Source organism: Diuraphis noxia, unplaced genomic scaffold (genome assembly GCF_037042655.1).
Source record: "Diuraphis noxia isolate RWA-SAM2 unplaced genomic scaffold, SU_Dnox_SAM2 contig0001, whole genome shotgun sequence".
Classification (NCBI taxonomy): Eukaryota; Metazoa; Arthropoda; class Insecta; order Hemiptera; family Aphididae; genus Diuraphis; species Diuraphis noxia.
In genome coordinates, this window is record NW_028301711.1 from 36,224,848 (window position 1) to 36,250,853 (window position 26,006).

The 26,006-nt window shown below is 26.4% G+C and overlaps 1 protein-coding gene and 1 long non-coding RNA gene across 5 annotated transcripts in view; one reads left to right on the top strand and one right to left on the bottom strand.

The window, feature by feature from the left end:
- Dhc93AB (Dynein heavy chain at 93AB) overlaps positions 1 to 26,006 on the top strand; it is an 86,625-nt gene that overhangs the window by 28,729 nt on the left and 31,890 nt on the right. For 3 of the 4 annotated variants that reach the window (XM_089217425.1, XM_089217427.1, XM_089217423.1), the window contains 7 exons: positions 75 to 198; positions 703 to 851; positions 922 to 951; positions 1,771 to 2,016; positions 3,862 to 4,086; positions 4,158 to 4,384; positions 5,872 to 6,013. In XM_089217425.1, coding sequence (XP_089073551.1) covers positions 75 to 198; positions 703 to 851; positions 922 to 951; positions 1,771 to 2,016; positions 3,862 to 4,086; positions 4,158 to 4,384; positions 5,872 to 6,013 — 1,143 coding nt within the window. The remainder of the gene's footprint in view (positions 1 to 74; positions 199 to 702; positions 852 to 921; positions 952 to 1,770; positions 2,017 to 3,861; positions 4,087 to 4,157; positions 4,385 to 5,871; positions 6,014 to 26,006) is intronic. The other variant, XM_089217424.1, reaches the window with a different exon arrangement.
- Positions 192 to 8,788, bottom strand: LOC149060629 (uncharacterized). The gene is made up of 4 exons (XR_016189759.1): positions 8,715 to 8,788; positions 938 to 1,080; positions 505 to 843; positions 192 to 438 (listed from the first exon to the last, which is right to left on the bottom strand). It is a non-coding gene; the product is annotated as an uncharacterized LOC149060629 (long non-coding RNA).

Genomic DNA, 26,006 nt, shown 5'->3' on the forward strand with positions numbered 1-26,006 from the left:
ATAATACTAGGTATATTTTGAATTTAACATTAGTACTTATTTTAACGATCGTGGTTTAAAAACAATTATTCCAGCAACTTTGGGATTATGTTCATTTAGTTCATTCGTGCATAAACGATTGGAAAACTACGCCTTGGCGTAAAGTGGATGTTGAAAACATGGACATAGAATGTAAAAAGTTTGCAAAAGAAATTAGAGGTTGGTTATAAATTATTATCTAATCTCTTAATATTTGTTCAGTATAATATATTAAAAATAGAGATACAAAACTATATTGAGACCTACAGGTGTGGCACGGTGGTTGGCCGCAGTCACTAACGTGTTCTGAGGTCAAGCATCAGCCAATGTTGCTAGTACCCGGATGGATGACCACCCGGGTCTTTAGTGATGAATTCAACCTCCACATACACGTGTTAAGAACCAACAATATCCGTACCCCTATACAGTAAAAACCGGCTAATAACCATGTACCTAGTTAATACCTTAAAAATCATTTTATCTTACCAGCAGTTATATTATCGGCGCAATTCGTAGTATAATTGAAATATTTATATACGTCATAGCCCATAGCTAATGCACATAACACTACACTACGTAGTGTATTATTAAACAAAACATTTATTTTATAAACAAATGTTTATATAAAATGATATCATGGGCTTGCAATGTTAAAGTCTACCATTTACTCGTGATATAATATAGCGTTGGATAAAGAGATGCGATCGTGGGACACCTATACGTGTTTAGAAGCTACAGTGAAGAATATGGTAACATCTCTGAGGGCTGTTGGTGAACTGCAAAACCCGGCGATTCGCGAACGTCATTGGAAACAACTCATGGGCTCTACAAAAGTAAGATAAAGTTAATTTTTGTTGTTTAAAATCCCTAATTGAACAAATCAATACGAAAACATGTTTACAGACTTTAGCTGGTTTACCTGAAGCGTATGATGTGAGTAAATAATCGAAACACAATGTGTTCGTGCGTTGCTTGTTGTACTTGTATTTGTCTTTTGTGTGTGTTGTATGCATTGTGAATCGTCCTATATTATTTGCGTATTGCCTTGGAATCACTCGAGGGCTATAAAAAAAATACATAAAATTATATGTAAAGACATTAAAATTGTACTATATATATTATAGATATATGTAGGTATAGCATATATCTATAATTAAATGATAGTAAAACAATTTCGATAAGTAAAATAATAGTTAATTTATTAAATAAATTGTATGTACTTATAAACTTACAGTTTGAATTATTTGACGTGAGACATTCGTGTTTTTTTATGATTTTAAAAATGTATATTAACCAATAACCTTTGTTGTTGAGGCTTAATTAAAATATTAAAAAAAAAAAATGTATATTCCATACAGTTATAATGTTATAATAACACGTTTTTACGAAAATATTAATTGTAAATGTAATTGTATGGAATGATGAATATACATCGTTTTAAAATGGAAATTACTCTTATCTTCTATTTTTAGGAAATTTAAATAAACAATAGAGGTTGGAATTACAAAATCTCACTAAGTCTCACGTTAAAAAACACACTGTTAGTATAAACATTTTATAAAGGATGTATTAATTTATTTGTACGTCTTCATATAATGTATTTAAGTTTATTTACACTATTTTGCGCTGAATGTGTTTTGTCCATATTTTAATTAATATAGGGAAAACGTAATTGTAGTTTATAACTTGAAAATTAAAATAAGTCAAACTAATTTATAAAAATATATTAAAACTAATTGATTTAAATTTTAGGTTAAGTTTGTTATGGATCAAGGTACTACCTTAGCTGAGTTATTAGCATTAAACTTGCACGAATGTGAAGACGATGTAAAGACTATAGTTGACAAAGCTGTAAAAGAAATGTCTATGGAAAAAATGTTACGTGAGCTTCAAACTACTTGGGCCGCAATGGAATTTTATCAAGAAACTCACAGCCGTACAGGATGCAGTTTGTTAAGAGCAAGTGAAAAGTTAATTGAAACGCTAGAAGAAAACCAAGTGAGCTCCTTTTATTTTAAATTATATTAAATAATTAATTTTACGAGTAAGCAAATTATTTCTGTTTCAAACAAAATTATAAACTGAGAATGTGATTTTCATCTTGTATATATCTTAGATATAAATTTCCTTTTTTCAAATAACAACCACATTTTCTTTCTCTACATTTTTAGCAGTTGATTTTTTAGTTGAAGTACGAATTAAAATTTGAACAAGTAGTTTAGAGTTATGAAACTTTATGTAGGTATCTGCTAACAGCTCAGAAGATTTGGGGTTATGATGTTTTTAAAATTATAGTGATTAATATTATTATGATAATTTGTGAAAATTACTTGAATACTACTTGAATACTTTTAAGACTAATATTATATTTATCGTATAATATTTTAAATGATTAAATTACTTTTTCATGGTAAATAAAGGTAAATAGGTACATAATTTATTTGAACTATTATAGAGGCTTAGTAATATTAGTAGTGTTTTTATGAAGAATGATACGACACCTTCCAAACACGTTACATTTTTTTTTGTATTCATTAAAATTAAAATTTTGAACAGACACGTATTAAAAAATTATTATATAATCATATAGAACGCAGTTTATATAATCTCCATTTTTTTTTTTAACTATTGAATAACAGTAACATTTGTTTTCAATTTGATATTCCACTATAAATATAAAACAAGTTTTACATGAATTTATGTTTGAGATTTCTTCCATGTTATGAGATAATAGGTCATGGTATACTGTGTATACTATTTAAGCGTTTTACTGTTATACTGTAATGACTAACGATAAGGCCATCGAACTGGGATCTTTAGAATTTGATCACGTTTGTCATTTGTCCTTTTCATTGTATTAAACATGCAATCAAAACTTATAACAACATAATAATAATTGTGCGTTTGTAGTGTTTGTACCCATAAGATACATTACAATAGGCAACGAATTATAGTAGTTAGTGGAAACAAGTAAAGAAGTCTTATTACTTTGTTTTCATTAGTCATTCTTGCATATAAAATATTTTAATTTTATGGAAGATGATTTATATACTGATATTTTGTGCCATATGTCCAATTATTTATTTTCTCTCGGCTACTATTTGTCTATGTATGCAAGAAAATGTACTGGTTTTTAAACAAATTTGAATTATGAAATGTACAGTGTACACTAACTTATAACGGCAAGTAGGTTTTAATAATTCATAATTATACAAATTGTATAGGTACAATATGTTAAAACACTTATAAACTAATATTAAAATAAATAATATTTTAATATATTATAATTGTGTACCTAGTACATATTAGTAAAGATTGTTTATAAAACAATTTTTGTAGATATGAATCGTACAAGTATCTATAAATGTATAATACGCTATAACCATATACACTTAAAACTTCAAATTATTTTATTAATTTATTTAGGTACCTATATTATGACTCATTAGTTATTAGTAATTATTCCTTAGTAATCCGTAGGTACACAATAACAAAAATCTCAAATAAATTATCCATAAGTCATAACATCTATACAATATACATACACTGCATTAAAATAAAATATACAGTCATAGGTATAGCTCAATGAATAAAGTTAATTTAAATTTATCAAAATATAAGATACTATTGGATACACAAAGTATTAGAAATTAGTATACTAATAAGTAATAAGTATAATATCACGTCTATATTATATGATTAATATTTATCTAGAATTCATATTGTAAATAAATTTGAAATTAAATAGTTATTTCTATAGATATTTTAATTTAATTTCATAAATTAACAACTATTATTTAATTTTTTATTGATTAATTTTTTGTTTATAATATTACGTTAAAGGTACAATTACAGAATTTAATGACTTCCAAGTTCGTGGCATTTTTCTTGGAAGAAGTTTCTAGTTGGCAGCAAAAGTTAAGTATAGCTGATCAAGTTATAAATTCGTGGTTCGAAGTGCAACGCACGTGGATGCATTTAGAATCAATATTCATGAGTTCAGATGATATTCGCAAACAATTACCAGAAGATTCAGAAAGATTTTTCCGTATCGACTCTGAATTTAAAGTAAGTTAATTATGAGATTTTAAGGTATGATTGAATTTTTAATTGAAATAGTTTAAATTTGAATATTTTAGGAATTAATGGCTAACATGTCTAAGACACCCATAGTGATCGAAGCTACAAATAAACCCGGTTTAATCAAACATTTGGACGATCTGCACGGTCATTTGACCTTATGTGAAAAAGCTCTGGCGGAATATTTAGAAACAAAACGCTTAGCTTTTCCGAGATTCTATTTTGTGTCCGCTGCCGATCTCTTAGACATATTGTCTAATGGAAATAATCCAGATTTAGTTGTTAGGTAAATCGAACAAAATACGTTTTACATATAATGTTAGATTTATAAATCATATCCGACATTAGTATACGTAGGCTTTGGAAATCGTATGAAATAATGATTATAAATAACCATGGTTAATACTTAATTGCTATGACAAAACAATTCTTAGTTTTTAGATGTTTTATCTAATCAAGTATTATATAATCATGTATCTGATTTTATTATTAAAAACATCATTTATTATATAAATAATATTATATATTCCCATTTTGGTAAATTTAATTTAAATCAACATTTTTACGTGTTTTACATGTCACCTATTTTATGATATACAATTTTCGAGTTCAACAAAAGCTTCAATAATTTATTTCAGAATATTTACAACTAAAATAAGTTATTACATAATAGTAATAATTACTTCTTCAATCTGCTTAAAATATGAGAAACGTGTTATTTATGCTTTTAGTGTTAACAGCGTTTACCAAAATCTAACTTTCTAAATTATTTTATTTACATTTAATTTGTAAATAATATTATGTCTTAATATGCCTGGTGTATACATATATATATAGGTATATATCTATAAGCCATTGAGCATTAAATAATTTTTTTTATTTATTTATGCAATAATTCTTTAATTCCTATGGACTTAAATTTCAATACTAATATACATATTTAATTACATACAATAACATATCATATAATTAATAGATTGACATTATTCATAAATTCACAAATAATCAACATTGTATACATATTAGTCCATTTTACACAAAAATTTAAACTATTGCAAATATAAAGTGAGCTTATTCCATAAATTAAATTTAAACGTTGGTTTGAAGGTTAGTGGCAGTGATAAAATAGGTGATGTTTGGCTATGGATTGGGGGTGATAATTGAGAATTTCTGCAAATGACTCGGGTATATTGGTGCTGGTGATGTGGAATATTCTGTAGGTACTTGGTAAAAATGTGTTTAGTTTTGTTGATGACTAGAATTTTTTTATAACAACGTTGTGTGAAAGAAACACATTATGGAGGTTTATACCTAGTGGGTTTTTAAAAAAAGCCTGGTTAGATATTATAGACTTTAAAAGAACTCGGGAACGCTACTCAATTGTTGGTAACTTTAGTTCTCCCACAATATTTTTCCCTCATTAACCACTGCGTATTACTACTACTATATTAATTTATTATGTTCTAAAAATGCAATCTGAAAAGTGAAAACTATGTAGGTAAATAGAAATTGTTGGTAACTTTAGTTATTTTTGGTTTTTATTTACAATTAACAATTTGCAATATTGCAATTTACATTAAAATCTATGAATAATCAACCAACTTATCCAATGTACCTATATCGTAAGACCACCAAATCCTACGCAATAATAATAATAATAAAATCGAATTTCAAAGTATATTTAAAATTCAAAAGCTTCTTATAAATTAGTACAAAAAATATTTTTACTTTCTTGCTTTCTTAATATATTAATTATATAATTTAATGTTTCAGACATATGATAAAATTATTTGACTCATTAGCATCACTTGAATTTATCGACTTGAAAACAACTGAAAAGAAAGTAGCAGCAGGAATGCACGCCAAGGATGGCGAATACGTAAAATTTAACAAGGACTGCGACTGTAGTGGACCAGTGAGTAGTGTCGTAATTATACATTACATAATATAGAAATTTTTTTTTCAATAGAACTTTGGTGATTTTTTTTAAAATAATAAGACTTATTCGTTCCTACAAAATTTTAAACTATTGAATACAGAAGTTAACGGTAGATACTAGATTATATAGATTATATAGATTATAGAATGTATAATCGTATGGTAAACTAGATTTTAGAGTTAAAAATATTACTTAAATTTTAGGTTATTGATTGTTGGTGTCAGTCATCAGAACAGTAAATACTGAATACCCATCGAATAATATTGCCTTATACTGAAATTCATACCAGTATTATATGAATACTTTTAAAATTAATTTTAAACATGTATTTTTGAAGACAGTTCTCATTTTCATAAAAATACCCTAGTATAAGTAATAGTACTTACACATTTTTAGGTTATGAGCGGAGTGATAATATATGAATTGATTTTACAATGTGACCAATATGTGTACTTATACATCAGACACAAAACCTTACAAGTCAAAACCAACAAACAAAATCGTTAATATAATATATAATAATAAAGACGTATGTGAGTAGATTTTTGATGAGACACATCGATATTAATTATAAGTCTAAAAAACATACATTATTTTTAGGGCTAAGATTTATGCAAGGTAAATCATCTAAGTTAAATGGTGATTTGATTTTACCATAATAACTATCTAAATAATGAGCAGAGGTAGATTTTGGTAAATGTTGGTTATTTAAAGTAACAGGTGGTACGATTATAAGAGGTCTAAAAAAACACAATTTTATTGATAAATACGAGTATATAATATTTAAAAAAAATCTTAGGAATTTGCTTATTCGTGTAGAAGGTTTCGAGTGTATCTTGTCATTGGATAGGTAGTGAGTTAGAACTGTAATGGATAACTTCCGTATAACTATGTTAAATTTTGATTCAACCATCAAGCATTTTTGTATATGAAAAATTATTTTGAACTAAAGTGACGAGTGTTTTTGAGGATATAGTGTACTTACTTATGTTGTATCATATCTTTGTTATTAGTTTATAAGTAATTTTTTTTTCAAATGGGTTGAAGTAATTTTTAAAACATCATACATAACTTATAAGTTATATCAACGTACAGTAGAATGGTGTGAAATTAGGTTTGAAGTATAAATAGCTCAAAATTAAATTTTTTTAAGTTTGGTACTAAAATAACATCAAAAATACATTATTGTAAAAAACATTATGTTGGTAATCTCATTGAGATTCGGATATGATTTTTCTCAATTGAAATACCTGTTTCTTAAGCAAATAGATTTCATATTCTTATATCCATATCAAAGTTTCTAAAAAATCACGATGACGCGTTCGTTAAGAAAAGATAATACTTTTAATATAAAATGTTACAATTTCAATATCTTAAGTCTTGTGACTATTGTTATTTAATCATTATTTTTCTCTTGTGACATGTAGCATGGTTTTCAGAATATTTCTATACCAAGATTAAAATCATCAGATAATAATATATATATACATAGTATTATGTTAGATATGGGTGCGTATTGTTCGTTTAAATAAATCTAGCTAGCCTCAAAATTGTTGATTCCCTGTTGAAATTATTTGCCGTTAAACAACTAAATATATTATTTTAATGGATGATCAGATATATTATTTAACTTGTGTGAAATCCTGTCAGCTCACTACTTTACTAGGTCTACCTAAGAAGATGCAGCTAAATTAATTTAAACGAATGTAATAGCGATGAATTATTATTATATACATGGCCTATACAGGTACTTGATAGTAGCTACTTAAATTATATATCGCTGCGGTACGATCCATCCATAGGAACATTAAACTAATTTATTGGATTGAAAATACTAAATTTGTTGTAACAATAATACCGTTGTCAACAGTGACGAAACAAGAATTTTTTAATGTTAAGGGAGGGGCTAATAAAAGTAAATCACAATTTGATATCCGTTACTAGGTCGTAATTATTTTTAATTTTATCCCGTAACTGTATGACCTCTACAAATAATTGATAATCCTCAAAATGTTTCAATAAAACCGTTTTCATGGTTTGTAATTAGAATTTTATTAAATAAGATTTATACCATACCATGACACTGCCAATGAGTACGCCACTGGTTGTCAATTTATTTTCATTTCGTATTTATGATAAATCATGAGTACGTAATTTTTTAACAGTAATGGAGAAATGTGATTACTCGAACCTATCAATTTATGCGACCTATCAATATGGATCTAAATAAATTATGATAAAATGAAAAGCCCTTACTTTTCAATCTAATATATGTATATAAAACTTGTGTAAACATTTTAAGAAAAATGTGATTATATGGTATGATTATTATAGTTTATTAATTGTTATTTTGTTTATAAATTAATATAAAATAATTTAATATAATAATATAAATCGTACATACTATGTAATAAATAAATTATGCCTAATAAACATATAAGCATAGGTACCACTTTAAAAGTATTGCTTCAATATATATAACAATTAATAAAAATGTAAAAAAGAGAATCTGAGAATTATTAGAAGAGTATAAATCGTATTATGCGTCCACCGATTATATATATGTTACTGTGAATGTCCGCAATTGGTGAATGCTGACAGTCACCAGGCGAATGTTAACATACACCTAATTATAAATTGGTGAATGTTGAAAAATTAAAATAATATAGAGACTTACTAGTGGATGTTGATATTTACGTTAGGATTTTGGTAAATTTTGACATACACAGTAAGGTTTTGGTCAACGTTGACATAGGTATGTAATAGGTACGTACGCGCACATATAATATTAGGTATAGTATTATATTGGTACTATAGTTGAATATATCATATAATATTATAAAATAGAAACAACATAATATTATGTTTAATTAAATCAAATGATAATAATAATTATTATAAGGCATTCAAATTATGATTATTTTATATTATTACTTATAACAGCATGACAATGTGTACTACATAAAATGGCAACATTTCGACAGCTACACTTTTTTGTAGATATAATTGTTTATTCAGATAAAATAAGATTAGTCGGGTCAGGTAAAAAAACATTTGATCAAAATTATCAATTTGTACAATACCTTATACTGCAGCATAGGTACTAGATAGTATAAGATACTATTTTTTTAATTGTGACCCTTCCGTTATTCCTAAATAATATTAAATAATATCGGCATTACCAACATTCACCAATATCGTTGTATAAAAATGTCGACATTCACTAGTGTTAGATCGACAATTCACACGTTTACTAAAATCACAAATTTAATCAATAAGCAAACATTCACTAATGATATTGGCGTACGACGACATTAACCGGTGACTGTTAGCATTCACCAACTGCGGACATTCACAGTAACATATATATATATATATAATTTTTAATTTATAGAACATCTATGTTTTGTTTAAAAATAAATAACTTTGTTTTTAATACCGGTTTTTAAATCATCTCATACTATGTATTTTTTTAGTTTTAGTTATAAATTAATATAATATATAAATATTTTATTATTTTTGATTCCGAGTGGACCGATGAATATATTGGTTTTACAGAAATAGTTTTTGTTGCCTGACTAATTAATGAAAAATTATTATTCTTATAGGTAGTCTGAAGACTTTTTAAATGCCACGTTTAACAGAATTCATAAAACTTTTAATTTATTAGCTAAAGATCGATTCATATTTAAGTAATGAGTCTGAAGCATAATAACAACCGATATCTAATAGGTATTTGTTGATTTATCATATCTGTGATAAAGTTCGTGTTCCTATTTAATGTTACGTAAATCGTTATCTTGATCTTGATCTTGTAATTATTATTATTTTTATTTTAAATATGATACCTACATTAGAAAAAAAATTGATCAATGTTTGATAAAATATATTGTTAAGTTCCCCTTATACAGTGAAATACATACCTAATTTATAAGACGCCAAAAATATCAATGTGATTTATGGTATTAAATATTCGATCTACATTTTGCTAAAAAAAATATTTAGAATCAATTTTTGTAAAGATTTCTCCAAAATTCACCAGGATGTATTAAAAAAAATTATGAAATGTGGGCCAATGTTATTCCATTTGATAGTACATAACATTATAATTTTTGCATACATTGTATTATATTCATATTTTACTACATTACCGATTTCGGTGGTGTTCAAAACCATTCCAATTCGCTTACCGTATAAGTATTCGAGACTCCAATCGATCACTCTCTATATAATAACATTAATAACTATAAACTACACCACGATACGTTCCACACAGACCTTAAAATTAAAGTTTAGTAATTCAGTCAACCAATTAGCCACCAAACACTACAAGTCATTTTACTGAATTTTCTATCTGCAAACCCAAATAAATTAGCTAGTGTAACAAATCCCATCAAATAACTATACATATACATCTTATAATTATAACGACTAAAAACAAAAGTACTCGTTGCAAAAACTTACCAGACTTAAAAAGTTAAATAATATTATCTATATGGCTATATATTAGTCAAAATAAAACGTTGTTTCGATAATTTGACAATATTATAATCTCTCCATCCTCATTATAGATTTATCATTGTTCACTGTAGGTGTATATTGTATATATATATATAAATTACATAACTGTAATATGTAGGTAAATAAATTTAAAATTATTAATTTAGAAATATTTAATATTTTTGACATTGGGTAAGTAATCGTCTGGGAATGAGTTACATATCATATCTCTGTGTGATAAATAATTGTAAAAAGTAGATAAATTTACTAGATAAAAACCAAAAGAAAATATTAAGTTCCTTTTACATCTATAGTAGGTGTATTCAATTTTCAGGATTTAAAATTTCTCGATCCTTAACTTTTTGTTTTGTATAATTACCTTTAAGTATCTTAAAACTATATTGTCAAAATGTATGTGGTTGGTTAAGTGTGATATTCAAAATTCAGTTTAGCTTTGCATGGATAGTCGAGATGTTAACCTTGAAATTAACTTCAAGGTAACTCGCGTACTCTGCGTTAGATCTTATTCATATTAAAAAGGTAGGTTACCTATCATCATACTGTGTTCATCAAAATTGATACGGAAACAACAACAGTTTGTAAAAAAACAATATAACTTTATTCAAAAATAATATAGGTACAATTTATATTCGCTTCATCGTATTGTTAAAATATAATTTTTAAATCTGATGGGGCTTCATCGTAGTTATATAGCATGGATGTTTATTTTATCGTTGCAGTTTTGCCGGCATAAAATATAAATTACAATTTATCATTGTAACCTATTATTTTAATACAGTCTTAGACTTAAATTACATATAGGTTGTTACCATTTGGATATCTTCCCTAATTTCATGATTCATGTTAACTATTTTTATTTGTTACTTATCAAACTTATTCATTATACAAAGAATATGTGTAAGTTATAGATTTATTTCAACAAAAAAATACAAAAAACAAATATTAAATATTAAATTAAATTAAACGTAAAAATCAAATCTTAAATTATCGTTTTACAAATGCATATTATTACAATATACCTAGCCTAGGTAATCTAGGTACTACTTTTATGTATATATGACTATATTATGTATTTGGACGTAAAAGATACTACTTTTAGAAGTAAAAATCCAAAAATTTGATGAAATAAAAAAAATCCTTTCACATAATTGAGAGTCAATAATACTATAATATTATATGATGAAGGTATTAATTTGATTTTTGTGAAGACAAATCTTGTTAATTTAGTTCAAATAGGTAATTAGGATTTTTGACAAGTTATTGGATTGTAAATAGTATAGATACCTACCTATATTATTATTTTGGTTCGTCTGTAAATAATATTCTACAGTTAACCTTATTATTGTTGTTTAACAGTGGATTTAAATTTCTAACAAACTTAATCGTAGGAAGTAATTATCTTTCATTGTATACACTATTAGGTACCTACAACTATAGGTACCTATTATAATATTACTATATATACAATAATATTATAATATTATAATATAATATTTATAATATTACTTGAATGGCTATCTTATATTAGGCATGTGGATTATTTTCATGGTCACTATTATATTATGTAGATGCATTTGGGTAACTGATCTTAGTATTGACTCATATTATCGTTGAGTCATCAATCACTATAATACTATATTTATGAATATTTCATTAAAAATTTTATATTTAAATCGTACAAAATATGACTAGGTTGGTATACATACTAAACATTATAAATATTTAATAATTCCCATTTTTCAAGAGATAATTGAAATTTTCAGCTATTATTTTAGAATACTAAAGCAAAACAAATCTAGTGTGTCTGGTTTTTAAAACTTACCTATATACAACTCATGGTTATGTGTTTCCAAATTTACAATTCATTCATATACAATTTAGAATAAGATAATTAAATCACCTATATAATTTATATGATGCTTGAAACTTTAATTACTTATACAATTTATTGTTTCGTTTATTAAAAAAATAAATATGGTTACATTTATATACTTATTTTAGTATTTTTTAATTCGTTGATAAAAATAAGATAATTAGAATAGGGTAAAGCATAATAAACTAAATTCATATAATAGAGTAGCTAGATACGTAAATTATGGTTATTTAAATAAAAATTCATTGGTTTATAAATATGTATTAAATTTATTTATTCTTTGGTACTAAATATTATGCTTTGTAATTTAAATGAAAATCCTTAATTTCTATTGAAATCTATATAACTAATTTTAAATTTTTATGCATTCTTATTCTTTTTTATTATAATTCATAATATACCGGTCCAATGATTTTGTTATATGGGTAAATTGATTTAAAAAGAAACTATTATAGATATATCTACCTCAAACTAACCCTACCTATCACCGTAAATAATTTACAGCTGAGCGACATTAGACACATATATTATGGCGTATTGTAATATTTTTAAAATCATGCAAAATTATTCGTAAAAATGTATAAATCATAATAATTCAATATAGGAACTTAATCCTATAACTTCAAATTACCTATACAATTTTCATATTTAATTCATGGCCATATCAAGTCTTACAGATCTCAAAATCAACAAAATCAATCAGTTCCGAGTAGCAGAAAAATAATATACCTACCTAATATACATATTTTTTATTTTTATTATTCTTATTATGTGTATTGTACATTATTTTCATTTGAAATTATGCAAGTGTATTGTGTTTACCTTCATTTTCTTGTCTACCAATTTTATTCGACATTTGAAAATTTAAAACTTGGACAATATAGGTATCTAATATTAAAACTGAATATTTTTCTAAAAAATATAAACTACGATATTCCAATCAAGGATTGGCCAATGTCTAATAAATAATAACAAATCAGATTATAATGTAGGTAGGTATATAATACAATAAATAATTTACTCTCTAAGTGTCTATCAATTTTTTATAATGTTAAAATTGTAAAATATAGTTGGTTATTTTATGTCAAGAGAAATAAAATATTAATCATTATAGAAGTATTAGATGTCTACAATTATAATCTTTAAATTCAAATAAAATAAAAAATATTAATCACAACTGTCCATTAATTTGTTTATTATTTGTTGAATCGAATGCAGTGACAATGTACTATTGTTTATTTGGGCAAACGTAAATTGCGCCCAACGAAAGGAAATAGTTGTTAATTGCGCCCGGTATAAATTTTTGTGTAGTAAATTGCGCCCAGTATTTTTCAGGTACAAATTTCTGTATAGTAAATTGCGCCCAATAGAAGTATTATTTTTATGATAGTCATTTAGCATTACCCAGAGGACACCACGAGGAGGCGACTATCACTGTCCTCCAAAAATGTTTTTTTTTTGGCTTACTTGAAATGAATAAATTAAAAAAAAAAAAAATAGGAATTAATAAAAATAGAAAAATTAATTTTTTTTAAAAATATTATGGTATTAATTATAGTTGTTTAAATATTTTTTGTTAGGTTAAAAATGTTAATAATAAAAAATACAGTTATAAGTTATCTGCATATAGTAATGAGAAATCATCTTCACTTATTCAGCGCTAACCTAACCTAACGTTCAGCTTATCCACCAATAAATGAACAACATTATTATTTAAATACACATTATAGGTAACAATGAATTCAAGATAGTAGATATTATGGGCGCAATTTACTATACCCGTTTTAGACCCCGAAACATCCCGGGCGCAATTTACTATAGTATTTTTCTACCTACTTTAATGTGGGCGCAATTTACAAGCGCCTGTTTATTTTACAGGTTTTTGTAGTTGAGTATAAAATCTGAGATCTTAATACCTACTATTGTAGTGAGTAAATATTGAGTCTTTATTGCATTGGATGTAATTACATGTAGGTTATACTTAGGCATTTGTAAACAGTTAATATATAAAAAAAAAATTTGAGTCTAATACTACAGAATAATGAAGTCTAATAATATAGCATTTTACTTAATTCTATAGTCGGCACATTTCTAATATTTTAAACAGCAATTTAATATACTTATCGTATTTGAATTCTGTGAATAATTTTCAGTCCATGATGATTATTGATTATTTTTTGTCTAATTGAAGTTAAATTAATTGAAGAAATTCCAACAGAAAACGTATTATACTAAACTAAAATAAGAAGCCATGAAGGCCAATCATTCACAAAAATAGGACAAATCAACAATAGATATCACTTGACAGTTAACAATTACAATAAATCATTATTCAATATTTCATTAATAATTGTTTCTATGACACTAACTACTAAATATATCAAGGATATAGATTATTTTGACGGCCAATCGTCATTAGCTCAATGTTAAATAAAAATCCAAAAATCAGTACTATATCCAAAATCTAAATAACTTACTATACTTTAGACGTAAAAAATTTTTCAAACCGATTATGATATAAGATTATAAAAATGAGTTAAACGTTGACTATTATAGGTATACGTACTACCTTCTTTTGTATTTTTACTTTTTAGTTGACTTTTTTTAATTAAATTTACTAAAGAATACTCTATCTCAGTAAAACCTATTTTATATGTACTGAAAAAGGTCATTCATTGGTTGTGGGTCGTCAAATTTAAAACAATTTTCAAAATGGGTCGTACAATAAAAAGTTTGGGAATCTTTGTTCTAAGGCATTAAAGATTGAACTGTTTATAACACAGACTAATATTCAAATATTCAATAGACAGATACCTACTAGAATAGGCTAGATTAGACTAGAATAAAGGTCTTAGTTCGTGATGGTTATCATTCGTCATACATAATATATATATATATACAGGGTGATTATTTTATCAAACAACACTTATATGGTGTTTGTGTGTAAATACCACCTAACATACACCTATAGGTAACACACAAACACCACCCAACTTTGAGAGGCTATATCTTGTAAACGGATTAACGAAAAATGAAAATTTAAACGTGAAAATTCATTGAAAAAATAGCCTTTTTAGTTTATGAAATTTTAATTATAGGTTGTCATTTAAAAATCAAAAGTTGATAATGGTTTACCTGATAAATATAAGGGTAAAAATATTTAAAAAAATATATAGTTCTAGAACAAGATGGATCTACATTTTTGAAAAAAGTCAATAGTTTTTGAAATAATGAGTGTTGTTTGATAAAAGAATCACCCTGTATATATGTATTTCATTACCATACGTTTCAATCGACAATCATTTATGGTTATTACCAAATGAGATAAGCAAATGATCTAACATAGTTAACTCTTTCCTACGTTTATTTTATCAAATTTTCTATGCTACGCACTTGTACGACGGAGACAACACATGCGGGTGTGGCGTCCTCTTAACAAAAATGATTATTTAAAAATAATTTGCTAGGTGAGATACCAACCTATTAAAAGATTGTTACAGAGTTAGATTAAGTTAAGTTTTTGATAACTACAAGTCTACAACACAACTTCGTTTAAATTAACAAAGTATAAAATAAAATATGATGAACACTTTCATTAGACATAAAAAACATGAGATTTTGAATATAGTTGTTATTGCTGTTTTTATCAAAACAATATTATAATAAGCATTTGTTTTATTACGGTAAAATAATACTGGCCATAAAAAAGTCATGGTCGATCCATGGAAATTTTGCTAGATCTATTTATTACGACTCTGCGTTGTTAGATGACTGCTTGGTGCTGAATGAGTGCAGTATGTTAAGTTGAATGGGGTTACCTACTGATATAGATGATCAATTGTGATAAGGATAACATTTTTCATTAGATATAATTTCGTTATAGTGTCATTTTATTTTTGTGATCCCATTTTTGTGTCATTAATAAAATCATTATACGAAGAACTGACGAAGTAACATGCATGATATTATTCTATTTTGACGATTTTATAATTTGATTGTAATTTATATTGATAATTTTAGAATTTATATTTTATATATTAAACGTTAAAGCTTATTATTATAAATTTATAATTGATTCGTATTCAAGTGAACATACAATTTCTTCGAAACCCTTATCACAATCGAAAACAATATACCAACAAAACCATCTCATTTCTTAATCTTATTGTCTATTAATATATGTACAACTTAATCTAAGAAAACCGTTGAATATATTTATATGTAGCTAATATTTATTTTGTTGTAAACTAATAAATGTATAGGATGACGAAGTCGTACACGTGTAATTTCATCATATTAAGAAAATATTTAATCTAAAAATAATCATATGATAATAATAATAATAATAATAAATATAATTTTAATAATCGCTTCTATAAGTATTTGCTATTTGGTATAGGTATCGAATGTATATTACGTTTACAATTAATTACCTTTAAGTTCAAAAGGTTATGCGTAATATATATAAAATTATATGTTATTTAAAAAAAATATATTTTATTTATTTATTAGAATAAACATCAAAGATTCAAATGGCTTTTGGGACAGGAACAATTCAAACAAATTAAGAGAAACTAACAATTTTATGGTAGCCAAAACTAGGATATAATAACATAAACTTTGATTTAAAACTTAATTTGCAACTTCGATGCACTCCACTCCTCTCTTCTAAACATTAAATAATAATTTTCGAAAATATATTTATTGCCAGCATTAAAAGTGTCACTCAATATGTAAACACTAGTTGTACCTATAATAGATGAAAACGACGATTTAATATTCACGGGCGTATCTGTTTTACGTTTAATATTCGGAGTCATATTTTTTATTTGTTCAATCAAATCAAATCACTTTTGTTTTCTCTGCAGAATGACGTCGATACACGCATAAACACACGCGCGTATTTATGTTGAAGCTGGCCATTGCGTGCATGATGTGTTCAATCATCGTATACACAAGTGATTTATTAAAACTTTTATCTGTGTAGTGTGTGCCTTATTTAAATACGTGGCCGATAAGTACTTACTTGTGTACATTTTTGATAATTTAACACAATATATTACTGCGTGTTAAATTTTTGCTCACAAGTTCACTACTATTTTGCATATTTCAAGTATAGGCAGAGAAAATAAAAACGAAATAGCCAAACTTTTACCTCACTGTATGTATATGTTATAATAAAGTGCGGAAATGGTGTTTAGGCAGGTCGTAAAATGAAGCACTGTACCTGGTACCTAGGTTATATATATATATATATATATATATATATATATGTATAATAACTTTATTAAACAATCACGATGATATATTAATATGGTGTACCTAGGTACATTTGCATTGTACACTTTAATTCATAGTACATAAATTATATTATATGCCTACATTCCGTGGTGGACGGTGGTATACGAAAGTAAATACGAATGGTGAATACAAATTGTATTATACAATATATATACAATCACTATATTTTCACGTAAGATAATTACTACTACAAACTACCCAGACAGAATTACTTGTTTTCTTGTTAAAAAAAAAAAAAAATCCATTTACTAACTATTTCCATGACTTTGCAGGATTTAATATTTGAATAGAGGTATTCAGATTATATAATTTCGGTTTTGGCGACTCTAGATTAGATTTAAGGATTCTTATATCATCGTCATCAAGGTTTGTCGGCCAAATACTCCTGTAATATTTCTATTAGATTACTAAAAGCTAGTCTTAATATTATAGTGATGCGTATATTCACTGTATATACGTACTGTATATACTACAACTATACTCTACATGACTACGAATACGCCGCCAGTCGCATCGGGTGCACGTGTGGGTTGTCACGTACTCACATCGTACACTAGAATATAAAAATATAATTTTCATTTAATATTACGACATATCAAATCTGTATCAGAGTAGCCTCTTGCCATTATATTATAATATTATACTATCTGTATAGGGCTTTACTGATTGTTTTGACACCACAACTGTTGATAAATAATTAAAATACGCACATGGCACTTGCAATAATTTGTTCGTGTCGAAAGCATTAACGTGCATATAAAAATACTATGTTTACAACACATAATGATAATAATAATCAGAAATACATACTCGAAACCGATCACTATTTGTATATTATATCATTTAATCCTAAAAGTTAAAAACTCAAAACGAATGCTATTTGTACTGTCCATAATATTATAAGCTGAAACAATTAGGTAAATATTATTTGACAAATGTGACATTGAAATAAATTATAAAATATTGAAAGCTTAAATGTAAATGTTTCTTATTTAGCTTTCTTAGTTGATATTATTATATAAAATACGAAAATTGTCCATATGTTACTAATATCAGATCTATACATTAATTATAACATCCCTCAACAATGTAGGCCAGGGCCAGATTGGTTAGGCGAGCTACCGAGAAAATCTCGGTGGGCCGCTCAAAAAAAATGTCGATCGTAAGTGTTTGGGCAATTATTTCATAACACAAATTTGAATACATTTATATTTAACTCTGTGCGTTACGCCAAATTTAGATCAATTTTTACATTTTTATTCGAAAAAGGCCCCTTTTAGGGCTGGTTAAAAAACTAAAACTCGGTGGGCCGATACCTTGTCTATCCGGCACTGACGTAGGCAGGTCAGGTATGTACTTATTTTATAACATAAAAAATATATTTATTATTATAATACGACTTTACTATATTATATTAAGCGCTTGAAAATATCAAGATGACCGATTTCGTAATTTTTTCACAAATATTTCATTTATTAGAATATAATCATCATATAATTGTCAATGGAAATATTATTATGGCGATCGTGTTCGCTGCATTAAGCAATATATTATAGTGTTGACGCTACTACAGTATCTACTGCGTAGTAAACAAGTAGTAAACAACATTAACGACTGAAGAACGGCTGCATAACATAATATGCGGTCAACACGTGTGTCTCTGTAACATATCATAATATTAATGTAGATGGAATTTTATGTTTTTTGGTTGATTGTTGGATTGTTAGATTATTAAATGTTTTAGAAATGTATACAAATAGATTGTTGCCAAAATGTCATAATTAAATAGGGAACTAATTTATTGTTAGTTTTTTTTCTAAGTATATCGATTTTTACACGAGTTAATATGTATGTTACATATGTAAGGCGTGAATATGTGACTACAATGAAGCCCCCCCCCAAAAAAAAAAAAAAAACAAAAATAAAACGTTATTAATAATTACAAATTATTAATTTATTTTTATAATAATATTATACAATTTATTTTTTTTTGGTATTCTGCTGCTGACGGTAATGCCACAGCGGCACAGCCACAGGGTTGACATGTATTATTGTTATTATTATGAAAGCGTCATGACAATATTGTGCCCGCGATTGTTGTACAAAGTATGTTCACAGCGCGGCGGCGTATACCTCATACATGATGGGATCCTGTTACTGGGTAACCGACCATGGTCTTTGTCGGAGAAAAAAAATTGGTGGTCGCCGCGTGCAACAGGTGTGTCCGTCGGCCTGCGACCGCGACACATTGACGGCGGCCGTAAGAACCGCGACGATCGTCTGCATGCGGTCCTGGTAGTACAGGACTCTCAAACAATGCCCTCGTCGGAGACGGACGTTGTGAGCTCTTACGCGCGCCGGTTACGATTATAACCCTGGTAGACTGTCGCGTTTTCGACGTACGAACAAAAGAACCAACGAACGAACTAAATGAACGAATCGAATGAAACGAACGAAACGAACGAAACGAACGAATCGAACGAAACGAACGAATCGTACTAAACGAACGAATCGAACGAAACGAACGAATGAATTTTAATTAGGTACATATTTTTTTTATTGAGACACTTTTTGGTGAAAAATTTAAAATATATTATACTTTCGGGTATCAAATTCTAGAGGGTGCATAAGATATCCGAATATATTTCATAGTAATAACCGTATTTCGTCCGAAGTAATTATATTATGTACCTTTTTTTTTTCATTTTTAACCTATGACGCCACGGGAATTGCTTTCGCATTACTTCCGCGGCGCCGCCATCGTTTATTGACTATATTATCAATATAATTATTATATACATACGTGCGGGTAGACGGACAGCTTCTCGACTTATAGGCCCCATTCATGCATTTTCAAAATTGTACATTTTGTATTAAAGTAATATATATATATATATATATATATATATTATATATGTACCTATAATACCAAAAGTAAAACAACCGAAAATATTTCATCCGGAACGTAATTTATCCTAAAATCATGTTAGCGAAAATACTTAATCTGACATCTATAGGTCAGACATTATTTTCTACATTTTCGGATTTATTTGAATAAAATATTTTTTGTCTGTTTTATTTTTGTACCTATCGAATAGTTTTCATCCGAAAAAAATATTTTTCTATTAAAATATTGTTCGTAGTACCTATAAATAGATGTTCAAATATTTTATAGGTTTTTTTTTCATTTATAATTTATATAGGAATATGAAAGTACTTGAAAACGTGTAGAACTACCTAGTAAGAACTTATAATTTTTATCAAGTATTTAAATTTATATTTTCGATACCAGAATCAAAACACTTGATTTTTTTCGATCAATTATAGACATTTAACATTTTATTTTACTTCAATATAAATTGATTACATTTCTTGATGAAAACGCTTAATTCAATTCAAGGTTCCTCATAAGTTGTTCTTTTACAGCATTTATATAGGTAATTATAACATATTAAGTTATATAAATAAATTAAAGTTTAATATAATATATTGAGATTTTTTCATCCACGAGTACCAAAACCAACAGTTCCCTCCCCGACAGTTCCACAGGCTAATGACCTTTGTTGTCGAAGCCTCAACCCCCAATAAATAAAAATAAAAATATATATATTGAGAATAGGTTTATTGTCCTATTTTTTTAGCTTCAATACAAAAGCATTATTTTTATAAACTCGTAAAATTCTGTTATTGTCTATTTACTAATATAATTGTATGTATCTATAGGGTATTTTAAGTTTGGTTCTTTTATTGAGATTATATTATTGTGTATATATATGTAGATATAATTATTTTGTGTCGATTTTATAATAAGTTATCTTTTTATTTGGAAATCAAATTAAATCACACGATCACCTGGTTCAAAAATACTCTGTGACTGCTGATATCTGTAATATATTTTTTTTCGGGGGTGTTGATTTTATTCGGTTAGGAATCACTACAATAGATTTTTATTTATTGTTATTATTATTATTTTTTTTATAAATAATAGATATTTTGTATCAAATTATACTTGACATAATAAAAATATGTGATAAAGGTTAACATACAGGTCATGAGATTTTGTTGCGAGAAATAACCCATTTATAACATCACTTTCTGTTATAGCTTGATAGTAAATTTAATTTAAGAGATCGCACGAGACCACTTAATTCTTACGCTTCAAACGTCTCGGAGGATTGCCAGGTATTTTCAGAGCGGCCACGTTTTATATTAGTTGATTTGGATGACTATTTAAAGGACTTTTATAAAAAAATTGTTTTTCATCGTTTATCGATTTGCGAGTAGTTTGAAGTCGGTAATGTGTGATTTGACACGTTGAGTGGAGGATTCATTATAGTTTTCTAAGAGTAATATTTTGAAAGGTTTGGATTTTCAGGATAACTGTAATCAATAGATGTTAAATATATTTGTTAATAATTTTTTTATGCACTTAATATGTGTTTTAAGCATATTGCAATTAATCATATACGCAGCAAGATACTAGGAAGCGTACCTACGCGTTTTTATTTATTTCTTCATGTCATTATATTATTGTATCATTATAAAATATAAATATACGAATATAGATAAAGAGATAAAGTAATAGATAAATAAATAACTTAATATAGACAAAGAAAACATTTCAATGAATTTTATATTTTCCATTTCAACCTTACTAATTTCTCTACGAATTTAGATTTATTTACTTTTTTTATTTACTCGTTTGATAGGAATGATAGGATATAATTTTGTTTTTTTATACTCAACCTAGTCAAATATTATGTTTTATGTAGATACTTGTTTTTAGAGGACGTGGGTATGCGACAAGTATTGCACTTTCTGGATATTCAAAATTGTTGGCAATATGTTGTACCACTACTTCTGAAAAAACATAACTTCTAACGAGTTACGGGCCACTTATTATTTTATATAAATAATCTTGTACTAGTGAATTAGTTTTTTTTTTATCATATTATTACGAGATTATTGTTATTCAGTTAACAACGAAAACAACTACTACTCGAACGATGATTTCGATAATTCGTTGACAAAAATAAATTTTAATTTCCGACGTTACGCTATCGACCGTCGATGGTGCCGGGTGTGTGCGTTTTCTCCTGATATCCTGTTACGCCCACACGTCTTACAATATTGGAGTACTTTGTTGTTTACAACAAATTTCATTGCAATTTTGTGCCCACCAACATGATATAAAATGATGACTCGATTTGGAATTATTACAGCCCACATATTTTATCTAGGTTTCGTGCGTTTGAATATGATAATTTTCTCGTTTAGTATAATTGAAATAATCATGGCCACAAAATGTTAATTTTGTTTGTTTGGTATTATACCTACTTAAAGTACAATAATAATATATATAATTAGGGCTATAATCTGCCATACAGTAGGTGTTGAGTGTTCCTCGTCATTGAGGAAGTCAATGTAATTTATATATTTGAATTAAATTACAAATAATTGTCAAAATGATATAATAATTTGGCATATCATATTGCAAAGTATAATTTTTTATACATTTACACTGCTAAACTATAATTTATTTTAATATTTGAAAAATAAAATACGGTAAAATGTCTGTATAGAAAAAACTGTTAATATTATATACATTTAGATGTTTTGAATGTATAAAATATTTATGAGAAATTTTTATTCAATCTACAATCATTAGCTATACATATTGAATATTTTAATGTTTTAAGCTAAAAAATGATTAGAACAATATTCAATATTTAAAATTAAAACGTTTGTAACAAAAAAATCGAGCTTGTGTATATATCTTTAATGTTTTAAAATATCTATGATAAAAAGTAAAAGCTTACTATGTAAACTTTTTTATTAGTTCAAGATAAGAAAGCTTATGAAGAATCTTAATAAGCTTATATTACATTTTTAAATGTAAAGTAATATGGAAAATTTTGTGATTTTGACTTATGACTAGTTATGAGAAACCTTGTGGCTTGTAATACATTTTTAACGATTTATAAATAAATTATTGAACTTAAATCTAAAGCAGCTCAAAAAGCGCCAAAATATTTTGAATTTTATATTATACCTATATTATAAATTATAATGTACCTATAGAAGATGCTAATATAAATATTATATGATAATATCAAGTATATACGATCATAAACGATCGTACAAATCATTTTTAAGTTAAAAAATATTTTGTAGAAAATTGGTTTTGTAATTTGTTTTTGTTTTTTTAAAATACCTACTGAGAGCCCTAACCTACTGTTAGGGTTGACTAAAAAATACCAACTATAATACTACATTCAATTTCTATCAGAAACCATTATCCCTAAAATTTGAAATCCAAGCATTTCTTGTGCTATAAATCTATACATTTAAATAATAAATGTTTATGTAATATATTCATATACTTAATATAATATGTGTTTTAAGACTTATATTTACAATTAATTATTATTGTTATTATTATTATTACTATAATTGATGACGTGGTCGTTGTTTTTGACCTATAAAGTGTGGTCTCTCATGTGTACTGCGCAAATTAAACGTCGGAAAAATATATTATTTATTTTATCATAATACTGAAGTTTATTTATTGTACCTATGGTAAAAATACATCTAGAAATGTTTTTCATCCAAGATGAAAAACGTTTTCTTTGAATTTTACGTACACTGTAGTTGAGTAACGTTACTTATTTTAAATTCATACGAGGCCAAGAATCTGTTGATTTTACGAAAATAATATTATTTCATCTCATAAGTCATATCAAAAAATTGGAATAACCCAAAATACACAAAACATACTTTTTTCGTTAGAACCATCAAAGTTTGACATAAAGTTCAATGATCCATGCTTGATCGGGTTTGTATTTCGAAGTTGAAATACACCACCAATTTTTAACTATTGTCAATTTGTTCAATAATAATAATTGTAATTTTTTGTATGTATCATGCAATAATGCATTACCTATGGTTCTTTGTAAAAAGTTATTTCAGATGTGATTGTTAATTTAAATGATTTTTTTTTGGTCTCCATAAAAAAGGTAACACTACACTAATATACACTGCAATAATATATACTTGCCAATAAAAACAAATGCCCATTTTTGTATCCGTTCTGATAATTTTTCATATTTGCGTGGTCTTAAATATTTAGGATTCAGTCGATCTAACTATAATAATAGAAACCAATAGCTTAACGTTACCAGAGCTTCAGAAATTGCGTTATTACTTATAACATATTATATTAGTAGGTACGTTTTGTGTGCTGTATAGCCGTATAGGCGCAATTGTACAAACTCATAAAATCTTTTTGGTAAATGTTAAAAACATAAAAAATTGTAAAAATGTGTTGGTTGTAATCCAATGGAATACACTAGCTTACCCCTGGATATTAAAATAAAATAATAACTATTACATGATTATATATTTAGATTACGAGTGAAATTTATTTCGATATCATATATATATATATACTCTTATGTAAAGGTTAGTAGAATTGGCACCAAGAAGAGTAATTCATTCTCAATACTTTGCCAAGACTATTTTCAGTTTCTAATGTACCTAGTCCATTAGAGTTTAAAGACCTTTAGAATAAAACAAAGTAAAAAGATAGTAATATATAGTTAATAATTAAAATTAAAATTGAAAATCAACTTGCAGCTAACGTACTTACTGGGGACTGGAAAAATTATTTAGAAAACAATTTTACTAAATAAGTTCATACCGATTGACGAGTGTTGTTGTTTTGACAGACTTGATAATATTATGTACCTATACAGTATAAGGTATAGCGTACCTACTTATTAGTACTTATATAAACAATTGTATAAGATCGAAAAACAGAAGTAGAAATAGTAGAATAATTATTCATCAGTTACCTAACTTATAAAAAAAATTTTTTTTTTAATGTTTTATGCGATGTTTATTCATTTTTAAACGAATATCTAATTCAAACAAATTGCATATTTGGTGTTATATATTATTGTATAAGTAAACGTATTTTAATTTTTAGAACTATTTTTCAAGATAATTTCAAAGCAAAAATAATGAGCTTTTGTAAATATTTTAATTTATAGTATAATTTTACATACAAGTTTATATTATTATGTATTAAGTATTTTGGTATAAATACAATTTTTAAATATTCAACTTGGCAAATAATTAAAATTACTAACTATTAATATTGTAGGAACTAGTAGTTCATAAATATTTACAATCTGTTAGGTAGTATAACGTAACACAAAATTTTTTAGACAACACTTTTTTAGAATATTATTTTGTTTATAAGCGAATAAACTA